At 37.4% G+C, this 12,267-nt stretch overlaps 1 protein-coding gene across 1 annotated transcript in view; it reads right to left on the bottom strand.

Moving 5' to 3' along the window:
* The window catches only part of PRKDC (protein kinase, DNA-activated, catalytic subunit), an 85,223-nt gene that overhangs the window by 14,882 nt on the left and 58,074 nt on the right, over positions 1 to 12,267 (bottom strand). The window contains exons 63-72 of the mRNA XM_050890725.1: positions 9,032 to 9,240; positions 8,438 to 8,576; positions 7,667 to 7,855; positions 6,929 to 7,153; positions 6,189 to 6,297; positions 5,367 to 5,478; positions 3,609 to 3,798; positions 2,298 to 2,472; positions 2,020 to 2,210; positions 111 to 291 (exon numbers count right to left, since the gene is read on the bottom strand). Of these exons, the coding sequence (XP_050746682.1) occupies positions 111 to 291; positions 2,020 to 2,210; positions 2,298 to 2,472; positions 3,609 to 3,798; positions 5,367 to 5,478; positions 6,189 to 6,297; positions 6,929 to 7,153; positions 7,667 to 7,855; positions 8,438 to 8,576; positions 9,032 to 9,240 (1,720 nt within the window). The remainder of the gene's footprint in view (positions 1 to 110; positions 292 to 2,019; positions 2,211 to 2,297; positions 2,473 to 3,608; positions 3,799 to 5,366; positions 5,479 to 6,188; positions 6,298 to 6,928; positions 7,154 to 7,666; positions 7,856 to 8,437; positions 8,577 to 9,031; positions 9,241 to 12,267) is intronic.

Raw genomic sequence — 12,267 nt, 5'->3', positions numbered from 1 at the left:
GTTCCATTTAAATTCAAGCTGTGTTGCTCAGGGAGATCTCCTGGGTATCACAAAAGCTCACGTATCACAGATAAATCTGCCTCACATGCTTAGGAAAAATCCTGACTAACCAAGCAAGCCTTCTTCTTCCCTACGCAGATGCTGGTCACAGAAACCGACCAAAGTCATACATGCATCGATAACTCCCATCACATCTACATGTTCCATGCAGTGGGACTGCACCTCCTCTTCGGACTTCCTCGCGGCACTGCTGAAACACTGAAAAGCCTTCTTGTTCAGACCTGCCAATACCTGAAATTCAACCATAGGAGAAAAAAAGACACATTAGCAAGTAGCATTCAACAATTCTTTCTGAAACGGGAGCTTGGTTGCAAGTCTTGAGTAGATAAAACTTTAACTGTATCAGATGTTTTGAGCAGCTGATACAAAGAAAAAAATTGGGATGTTACTTCCAGCAGTAATTTCAAAAGTTTTAATTTCCACAATTTTCAATGGAAAAATATAAACCACACTTTTAACTTAAATTAGTCTTTGGACATGTTATGTGGAATTTTTATAACTGGAAAAAAGTTAATGTTACTAGAGTTTTTGCAAACAGTTAACAGAAAATATAATAAAAAATGCTATTTTTTTCCTATTAAGACATATCTGCAACATCTGCATAACAGCTATACTTAGCATTTGTGTTAAAAAAAGCATGCATCAAACTATTTCAGATCTGATGTCTTTTTCCCTATTACAAACATAGTCATATTGATCATACATTTCTAATGCAGCTTATGCAATGAAGGAGTTGACAAGATCCTCTACAACTGAATGTTTATAAATCAAGTACATATGTTCTCATATTGCCAACAAGCTTACCAACCTCAGACACTGTAGCTATTGTAGTTATTAAATAATATACAAAATTGCTGCAGAACAAGTTAGAACATCTGAAAAATGCTGTAACTGAAATTAAGTAGTTTGAATTTCAGGTAGGTAGAGGGAAACTACCAGGGTGAGAGTACTGCTTAATACTAAGCTAAAATGAGGCTAAGCTCCTTAATCTTACAGAAATATCTGGTATCCCAGTCTGACTCATCTGACACAGAAGAGCTTTTATGCTCATCTTTTAGTTTTCCTTAAGAAGAATGCTCTTAATAATTAGCTAATAAATGAAGCTCAAACTTTTGCTCAAGTTTGTACACACCTGAAAATTTAAAATCTTTTTTGCAGGAATCTCTTCTTTATCTGCTTTTCTTTAACAACCACAGAAACACAAATTAGGAACAATTTTTTGCTGTTTTATACTGATATGGTTCATATCTAAGAGTCTTCATGGTGGCTTTAGGAATTAATAGAAATAAGTCAGCAGTGGTACTTCAAATTCTTAATCAATTTGACAGACAAGAAGTCAGTGCCACAGCATCTGGGACAATTGACAACATACATGATTTTCGACGCAGCACAGTCTGTCACTGTATTCTTCAAATGTGCACCTCCCCAAAATAGGCAAAGATGACCTGCATCTGCTCTGTCTTAAAAACCCCTCTCCTCTCATTTTATCTAAATAATTTTAGTGATAAAGTGTGTCAGTATCATTATCAGTATTATAAAGATCTCTTTATGAAATAAGACAGTCTGACAGCATGAAGAAGCTCAGAAATGCCCAGCTGAAATAAAGGCATTCTTCGAGGATCATGTTCCCAAGCCTTGTCTTGTCACTGTGCATGCAGGTGCTGTGACTATGTCTTTCCCTTCCACACAAAATGCAGGAACAGAGAAACACAAGAACGCTCTCCCAGTTAAAAAGGCTACAGTGCTGCAGAACTCCAGGAGAGCAAAAACCAGACAAAACAGCAACCACAGCTTTTTTTTTTTTTTTTTCTTTCTCTTCCCCTAGCTGGTGTTCCTGGACAAATCACTGCTAATAGCAGATGGGTTTCACATTCTCTGTATCTATCCATATCCATCACTACCTGTTGAAGTAGTGATTACAATATTGAAATACCTAAAAGCTTTTCCCCTCTTATTTACCTTTTCAGGACTCTCAAGACTTTCTCCTGATAGTACTGATATTTTTCCAGCCTTTTCTTCCTCGATTTGCTCAAGGCATCTTGGATCCTGACTAAGAGCATTGGCCATGATGTGGTAGGTAGTACCCAGAAGAAGATTCTGGTTTCGGAAGGCCATTATGTTCTTGCTAAGATAGTCAGATTTGGTATCTTCTGTTGGAATTCAAAAACAAAGTTGGTAATTTGACAACAAAGCAGCTTTGTATAATAAACAATGTGAAGCAAAGAGAAGGCTGTTACCAAGCAGGGAGACGGTTTTTAACACTGAGAGCACGCGTTCAGGACTACTCTGGTTCCGGCTGCAACTATGCATAAAGCGGCAAAAGGCATAATTCCACCTCACCAGCCAGTCTTCCCTCGTTTTGGCTTCTTTGTGTAGGTTTTTCAGAAGCTTCTTGGCAACTGAGAAGCTGTTCTGTATTCAGATTAAGACAGAATTTTCAGATAATATATCTGAAGAGGAAATAAAACCTTTCTGCAACCAAATTAAGGGATGAGAAGATTTAGGTAACACAAGTAAAGCTATAATAGGATTAAGAGGGGTCCACTGCTTGTCAGGTCTCATATTCAAAACCAGATTTGTGCTAATGGAGAAATTTGAAAAGAAAAAGAGAAGAACAGAGGTTTGACAAACTGAGGAAATGAAAATAATTCTATTTGCGTGACTAAACAGGCATTAACTCTTCCGCAGTGCGAACACATATGGGGAATGTAACTTGGTTTATAATACCATTAAGCAAATCACTTACGTTTGTGTTTTGATGAAAAGTTTCATGTAAGTAACATTAAAGGAAATCTTATTTTTCATTTACTCCTTTAAGAGTGTATAGTCAACACAGCACTAACATTATATTTAGTTATTACAGTCCTTAAAATAAACTCATCACTGATTGCAGATTTCTGCAGCATCTCAGAAGATGAGGGAGACCTTGACTTAATTATTTGTCTTGTCTCAAGCTTGAAACACCAAAGGCCCATCATCAAAGAAGGCTATGTTTCAGCCATTTTAACAGCCAGATCCAAACCAAAATTTCTAAGTCGCTTAGCTTTAGTTCTTTATAAGTGTTAACCTAACAGCATTAATGAAAACTGTAAAAAAAGTCATAAAATGTTTCATCATTGTCGATTGAAGTAAATTATATTGATTCAATCTGAATTTGATTTGTTTTCTTGTACAGAAGATAATATTTGTAAATGAGAAAGCATAATATTTGGTTGCAAGCATCCCTTCCATTAAAGACTGAGCATTTCAGGTACTTTATTTATCTGCCCTTTAGAGTATCAGAAACCATCTGTGGATCAAAGGGGCCTACAGGCACGTTTCCAGTAATGAGAAATTATCATCAAGTTTGTAATTAACATTTATCCATTTGTTTTCTTTTGCTGCGGAACTGACTTTCTTGAGCTTTCAAAATGTCCTGGACAGCAGGGTCAAAAAGAGACAAGGTCTGTCCTGGCAAAAAGGTGCCCAAGACCACCTAGGAGGCTTTTCCAGCTGTACTTCCTATGTATTTTCTCACAAAATTGGAATCTATCAGACAGTACAGTCACCTGTTTCCTGGCACTTTCTATCATCTTCATTTTCATGTTAAATTTGCAGCTTTTAATCATTGAGTAAATGTCTTCACCCTGTTGATCCACTTCCATTTGGTCATCAACACTGTATTCTTCATCCACCTCCATACTGTCATTGGCCTGATCACAGAGAAGTTTCTCCTGCAGTTTGTCAAGAAAGAAACACCTGCACAATGACAACAGGAGTACAGATCACTCTGGTATGCATCTAAGGGAATGACCATTCAAAAGTGTTGATCTGCCTGACAGTAAACAAAGCTAAGAAAAAATGGCAAGCTATAGTGATCACCTTTAGCAAGGGCTAAACATAGTCCTCAGTCTGGAAAGTCATAACCAGGAACAGGTTGAGCCTGAGAGCATTCTAGGATCTTGAATTGACAAGATTAAGTATTATATTAGAAAATGTCCATAATAGAGCGGGATTTTTTGTTAGTTTGTTCTTTTAAAATCATAGCTACAACCTCTAAGTTCACCAGGCCATAACTTGCATTCCAACTGGACACAAGTGCAAACAAACAGGAGTCTCATTTATATAGTGTAAGTGCCAGGCTGTATTTTATGTCAACCTGCAATTCAAATGTATATCACACCAACACATGTAAACTCTGAAATTTGTGTTGCAGAAAAGACCAGTGACCATACTCAACTTTTGAAACGGAATTGCCACGAGTCAATGCTAAATCCTTTTCATTCTACAACTAGTCCTATCTAATGTAATAGCATCTCTTATTATGTAGACTTTTATTCAATGCAGAACATAGCACTGCAGTTTGGAGTGGGGCTTGGCACATCCTTTGTCACTAATTTAAGATGAGATAAAGGTTTTCTAAAAGCACATAGAATTGTTTAAGACACTGACAACCCTTCAAGTCATGAATGTTTTGAGACTTTGTAAAGGAGTAAGTCATACTATGTATTCTGCCTAATATTTAACTGCAATAAGCTCTTCTGTAGCCATGCTTTCCTGACACCAAGAGATAATAAAATAAATTACAGAGCACAGTGGGTAACAGCAGAGCTGTTGAAGAAGTTGTCCCCCAGGAAAGGAGAAAGAATCTAGATTTGCACTGGAAGAATGGATTGGGATGAAGATAGATACCATGGGAAGGACAGAAAACTTTCAGATTCGAAAAAGCATTCCAGCTTGTTCGGAGCTAATCCAAAGGAGTCTCTGGAGAGCCTTTGTTCTTTCTAGCAACAGTCACACATCAGAAGTCTCTAATCACAGCACTGGTCATTAACTTTCCTATAAACATATGAAGCACTGATAGTGACAGGGCTGGGCTTATTTTGTACACTCCCTAACTTTGGAACTGCCTACAAAGTAGGTAAGTATTTTTATTCATAACAGACTGGCCTTTTGGCTGATGTTTCATTGAGCTAAATGCAGCCAATCTACTCAATTACAAGTGGATGTGTTTAAGAGCTGCTGAAGTGGGCTAGCTTGCATAGTGCATGTAGTCACCGATGCAAGAAAATGCCTAAACTAACAGTTATGTTTCCCTATCAAAATACAGTTTATTCCCTGGCCATTTCTCAACCTCCTTTTGCTTCTCACCACAAGTTAGTCACGCAAAAAACAGTTATACTGATAAAACTATTACAGTGATTAAAAAAAAAGTCATACACTGGATCAAGAACCCCCCTATATGAAAACAAGCAGCATTAGAAAAAGCACCTCTCAGAACTCAAGAGGCAGACAGAACTAAAGCTAACCCAGGAATGTAATTTTACCGATTTGTAATGATATCATCCCAGATGTTCATAGGATCCATTTTAGCATCTGGATATCTGCTTGTCCAGATTCTGAGAAGTCTCTTAAGGGAAGCCTGTGAAGCTAAGTTACCTAGAAATCAATTAAGAATACTTTAAATGCATCTAAATACAAACAGTATGAAAAAGGCCTAAACCAAACATAGGCTAACTTTCAAACCAGAAAACTGCAATAAAACAACCCACTTGCGTTTCTGGGCTTGCATTAAATACACTACTTGGCGATCATATTGCTTTTGTTTATTGCTGAAGCACAGGAGATTCAATAAGGACATCAGTGTCAACTGTCACTGGGAATCACCACTGGGTAGGTACCTTTCCATACAGGAATATGCTGGAATATAGTGGAACTGTTAACTAAATTTAACACATAATTCTGTTTATGCGCATAAATTCGTATTTCATGCCTACCTCACTAGCTATAAATTATATACCACATCCATCTTTTATCTCTGCTAACCACTGTTCGCTACCAGAAGTGACACCAACAAAAATCTTAGTTTAAAACCATTAATTACACTTTTAAAAGAGATACTTAACTCTTATCACAATAGCTAGGCTAATAAAACTTTGCAATACAACACAGAATTATCTTCAAGCCTATCTTACACAACTGTAGTAGTTCTTACTGTCAAGAAGACAGTAAGAAGTAATTCCAGACCTATGCTCCTTCAAACAGAAGTTCAGCCCTCTAAATGTGGAAACAGAAATTCAAAGTTCAGTAAACCATGATTATTTAACACAATGAAAGGAAAATCGCTTAAGAAAAAAAAATATCTTTACTTCTCTTGGTCATAAAATTGATGAAATCCTGTATTTCTGTCAAAGCTTGTACAGACTGCAATTTGGTCATTCGACTTCGATATAACAAAGTATCAATACTGGAATAGCTCTGAAAAGAAAGGGAGAGAATGGAAGATTTCATATACAGAATTCACAACATGGTTCTATTCAGTGCTCTACAAACTATTTATCTGATGCTGCTATGTATTATGCTCTGCAACCCAACCTTTTACAAGTAATTTAATAGCCTGTAATCTGAGAGCAACTCTGCTTTGGACAAGCATAGAGGCATATTCTAGCTGCAATTCCTATCCTCGGTTTTAGGATAGTCCTACAGTCTAATCAAAACTTGGTAATGGATGGAACTTGTAACCTCTCAATGTAATACTCTCTTTTCAAGTTTGTTCTGGGGACAGGAGGCTTCTGAAGAGATGAATGAAATAAAACTGCTATTAATCTGCACAAACAATTACTCAGAAAAATTTCTTATAGATGAAATCAGCAAAATAAGACAAACTAAAATGGGAGGATGCACTCCACTGGCTGGTTCACTTCTCATCATTGCAAGCAGTGAATTCAAAGGAAGTTTTGTCATATGATTGGAAAGCACCTAGATTTCATTGTATTTGGGCAAGTGTTTCTCTTGAGAGTATAATCTAACAGCAATAACAGCAACAACAGTTTCATTGTTCCGTGAGTTTATGCAGGAAAATCATATCAGAGATAGCAGAGACTGTTACCTGCATGAAGATCTGCATGCCATTGCTAATGTAATATTTGGCTCTGTCAAAATCATCTTGCAGGATGTAAAGGAGACTAAGCTCTTGGCTGTAATGCATTTCTATAACGGCTTTCTTCTGTTCTGTCTTCATTGCCTCATCAATAAAAGTTAGCAAAGTCTGGTCATTTTCCCCGCTGAGCAGTAACTTCAACTTACTGCGTATTATATAGGGCAGATATGTCTCCTACAAGGTGAAAATATAGCCTTTATTTCTAAGAATGGAATATTAGATGATCAATTTTTTGTTATCAGTGGCAGATCAAATACATATAAAAATATTTTGAACAGTTTTCTTAAATGTTTTCCCTTTAGAAAATTCCAATTTGCTAAGAAATCACAGCAGCCTTTTCTGATAGGCTCAAGAAGTTGTTAGCAAATTCTACCAGTTTCAAAACCACTGGTTTGGTAACTCTTAGAACATGAAACAAATAAAAGCGATAAAAGCAACAAAAACACTGCAAGAAGATGATCATAAAGCTGGTCCTATATGATCAGCCATAGACTCAAGGTAAAAATTAAACAACATAAAAATAGCAGAAGTAATTGCTTCAATTATTTTATATATCAGACTCTCTGCTAATTTCCACAATAAAGTAACCCAAATAATACATTTGATTTCCACCCACAATCACATTACTGTAGGACATCCCTGCAGAGATAAACACAGTGCAGTATCAATGAAGTGATTTCTAAAAACCTGAAAAAATGGATCATTCCACGTTTTGCTTAGGTCTGGGGGTTTTCCACTATCAATATTAACAGTAGCACAATACTCCAGAGACTTCCACTCCGTGAGGTGGTCATAGCATTCCAGAGATGCAAGTTCCCAGAAGTCCTTCTCCGCTTCTGTTGGCTCTCCATCTTGCCAGTCTTCTTTAGAGAGTGCCTAGGGAATTAATTGGAGAGGGAGGAAGGTTCTCAGCTGGAATCTGACGCTAGTTTCAATTCTAAGTCACCAAGAACTTAATAATCCATTGTCTCATAAAAACACCTATCCATTTACCAGAATGTGACAGCAACATTAAATGCAGAAAATTCAAGCTTGTCAATATTTATATATAAATTCATTTCAGGTAGCCATCTTCAGTAAATCTGCATTTTTAAAGAGTGAAGACTTTAAAAGAAGGTTAGAGATCCTTCTTCATTTTTACCCACTATAACTCATATTTTCTTTGCCATAAACAAATGCAGTTTGCTTTCTTGGGGTGGTAGCGTGCCCATGGTGTTTTACTTGTCTGCCTAGGTGATTGCACATGTGAAGCTTTGTAACAAACAGTAAGAAGTATCATGCTTACTGCTCTGTTGTGACCGCTCATCTGTTCCCACACCTTTACAGACTGAACCATCAATCAAACAAAACACAAGGACATTTTAAACAATATGCTGCTTCTCAAAATGTTTAATTTTGGCTTATTAGTTTTAAGTCATGAGAGATTCATGAAACAAAAAAATCTTGTTGTCATTTTACCTCATCATAATATTTAGCTGCTTCAGCATAATCACTCCTTGCTTCTGCCAACAACGCTTTCTGTGTAATTTCCTTAGTCCCAATCTTACCACTGAAAATGCCACGAAGGACATCATAATCCCCAAGAGATCGGTAGAGCCTAGTAAAATTGAAAAGGGAAATATTTTAATTAGTTGAATAGAGGTATATCAATGCAAATATAAGCCATTTAAAAAAAAATAATAATTCAATAAGCAGTAATACTACTGGCTTGTCATAGTAAAAAAAATTTCTGATATTTCTTATATAAGATCATAAATACATATTTAACTAAATAAACTTCATCTTGTAGGGTAATACCTGAACTGTGGAAACTCCTGCAGTTGAAAAGCTACGAACAAGATGTTTTTCAGCAGTCTGATAGCATCACCAGCGTGCACAGCTGTTAAGTCTAACTGCTCTAACTGAAAGATAGTAATTAACTGACAAGAAAATAAAAGCATATCTAATTCTAAAAGAGGGAAAGACTAAAAAAGAAATCCCATAAGCCTTAAAGGCAGAGTTCTTCACAAGGCAAAGCTAAATGGGAGTAAACTGTCTCAAACAAGAATTTACTTAGCAAGTTCAATCCATCTGATCACATCTGGGGGAAGCTCTGTCCTCCCACGCATCCGCTTGGATGGGGGCTCCTCCGCAGGGGACAGAGCCATCAGGGCACGCTCCAGAAGAAGGATGCCCACTGGCTGCTGTAAACTTGCAAGGCAGCTCGTGCTCACATTAGCTGAATCCAGTCCTAGTAGCTCTCTGTGCTGGTAACTCATTTCCTGTAAAATAAAACAAAACAACAGGTGTCTACTTGGGTCTCAAACTATACTGATGGTTACCTTTCACAGGTCACCTATTTGGCATCCCTTTTTTTACAGTGCAAGCTTTGGAAATAAGCCGTTAAATCTCCAGAAGTTCACAACTCTGGGAAAACTGGAATCTTTTCCTTCTGTGCTGTTGCTCTTCGGACAGAGAACAGTAGAGAACAACCCCTCTATTTCGTCTGTCTCCAGGGCACAGGACAACTCTCTTGACAGAAACACATGGGAAGTGAGGGAGAGGTAGATGGACACATTCACAGCCTCAATCTTTCCTTCTATTTGTTGGCAGTGCGGTGCCTGCTACACAACAGCTGCATTTCACTTAACCTATTGAGTGGTGCATTCCTGCCATAAGCCAAAGGCACGATTAACCACGATGTCGCCTCTGAGATGGAGGCTTTCTGTCCACACACTTACCCAGTTTTAGCATACCACAGCTTCCTGTTAGACTCATTTAGTACTGTACTCATCTAGTCCTGCCTGATTTAAAGACATGACAATATTTCTAGCAGATATTTATAGTATTTAACATTAGTCCAACTACAGAATAACCTCTTTTTCAGGGATGAACTTTATTGTTTACCTGAAGGTTTTTTTAATTATTATTTCATTAAATTATTATCCCAAATACAGGTAAATATATCAAGAAAGTAGCAGACAAGTTTATTAAAGCCAGTTTTTTTTTTTTTTTTTTTACTTAAGAACCTAAAGGAAAGTTGCAATAATATCTTAACCAAACAGGAAGAAAAAAAATCTACAGCATGGAAGAGGGGTAACATAACTTTCGTTACAAGAAACAGCACTGAGTTTTAGGACAAAAATTAAAGTTTGATTCTTGTAACACAGTATGTTCAAGAATACTACATGAAAAAAAATCGCTACTTGGAAACTGCAACAGGAGACTGTGAGAATAGCCAAGCTACACTTCTTTAATAAATGGCAACCACCACAAAAACTGCAGAATAGACATCTGGCATAAGCAAACTCATTGCACAATTTGTGTAGTTGAGACTCTCACACCAATAAATTTGTACTCAATAAAAAAGAGAAAAAGAACAGCTTCTTGTAGCTTCCTGAGTTACAGATCAGGTGGATCCCAATGAGGAGTTATCACATGCTTCACCTGCTATTCAGGCAATTTCAACTAGCAGTTTCTATCAAAGCTGCACACGTGCCCCAGATGCTCCTATGTACAGGTACACATTCCTTGACTGCCAACTTTTAGGGGTTATGTCAGGGACGCAGTGCCAACTGCACAATCTAAAAACTTAAGAATAGCTTTGCTAAGGTAAGACCAAAAGCCCTTTCTCAGGGATGCCTAGGAAAAAAGTGTAAGAACTGTGCAAATATAACGGTATGTCCAGAGAAAGAATACCCTCCCAAACTCACAATTCACAGACATCATCCCACATCAAAGGTGATATCTTTCTATTTAGTGCATTTTGGTGACTATTTGATCACTTATCTTCCGAAAGCAGAAGGAATGTTCCTTGCTCTGTATGCAATACGTTCTGTCTTTACTTGCACCACATGTTCAAAGATCAGGACGAATGGTAACCAAGCTGGCTTGACAGCTAAAATATTTAGAAGGCAATTATATGTTCTTCAGAGGCCAGGTATCTCTATGGAGTCTATGAAAACTTTTGTCACAGGGTTAACTTCTTTCTCAGTATTTCAGCTGGTTTTTAATCTGTCCCAAAAGCCAATCTCAGAGCCTCATAGTCAATTTTAAGATTACACCTGTAGACAAAACCAGCTCTTTTTATCACCAAGTTACTCTCCTGATGGGAGTTGAACCTGTAGAAGACTAAAAAGTCAAACAACCAGAAGGAAATAGCAGTGAAGTAGGAAGCCTTTCCGAAACAAGCCAATATTTATTACACTGTTGATATATAGGAAACAGAAGCTATATTCCCAAATGGCCAAGCCATTAGGATAGCCTTTGTGAGCCAAATGACAGCCTCAGCACTGTGTGCTCTTGCTCACCCTCTCCCAGCTCTCTCTCCTGATCAATATGAACTCTATTCCCTGTTGGGGAAAAGACTTCCTCTCACTGTTTTGCAGGATGCTCAAATACACAGGCTGACGCCTGCCTTCGTGCTGCTGTTCTTTTGTTATTGAATGGGGATGGCAATGAGATGCTCTTACCGCTCTGTACAAAGTCCGTATTTTTGATTAATTTTAACTTATCTATTTTTTGAGTCTTCATTTTATGTCTATTCAGAAAAAAAGTAGCCTAACACAACAGTGTTATTAATAGGGTCTAACAGACAGCATAATTCAACACAACGAATAATATCAAGACAGAGAACCACCAAATGCAATGTCAAGAGGGAATACTAACAGATAGTTATTGTGAGATGCTGGCTCGAAAAATACCCATACAGCCCAGAAAAATCCCCATAGCATTTGACCTTTTATGCAGCTGCACAGAAAAAAGTAAACAAGAAATTACGTTTTTTCAGATGTGTAAATACAAGTACTAAGAAGCAAAGTTTGTCATTGTTTAAAAAGCTAGTCCAAACTAGACATTTCTCCTGTATTACGAATGACATCTACTGTCACAGAGTATTTAAATTTCCATAACGGAAAGAAGCTGCCATTACCTGCCTCTCAAAAAAAGACTATTTTTGAGAGCTACAAGTCAGACGCAACATTAAGATCAACACAGTTGATGAGAAACACTAAATACAGTGACAATGAGCACGTAACAGGTGCTTGGACAAGTTTTTTTTTATCTCCCTGAAAAATGGGGTAAAAGATGAAGTTCATAATCTATTCCAGGTCAGTATATTCTCATAGCAGAAAGGCTTGTGTTTCCTCTCCAGTGAAACAGCTGTGGTGCACCCACTCATCCTCTGGTGGGAGTGAGTCCTTCCCTCATTACTGAAAACCCCCAGACAACTACTTCAGGGGACTAATTTGAAAAAATAAATAGGAGAGGCTAACAACAAACAGTCTGACAGCTACTGATATCCTCAAGAC

The sequence above is a fragment of the Gymnogyps californianus genome, chromosome 2, assembly GCF_018139145.2.
Source record: "Gymnogyps californianus isolate 813 chromosome 2, ASM1813914v2, whole genome shotgun sequence".
Classification (NCBI taxonomy): Eukaryota; Metazoa; Chordata; class Aves; order Accipitriformes; family Cathartidae; genus Gymnogyps; species Gymnogyps californianus.
This window is presented reverse-complemented; position numbering and strand designations above follow the sequence as displayed.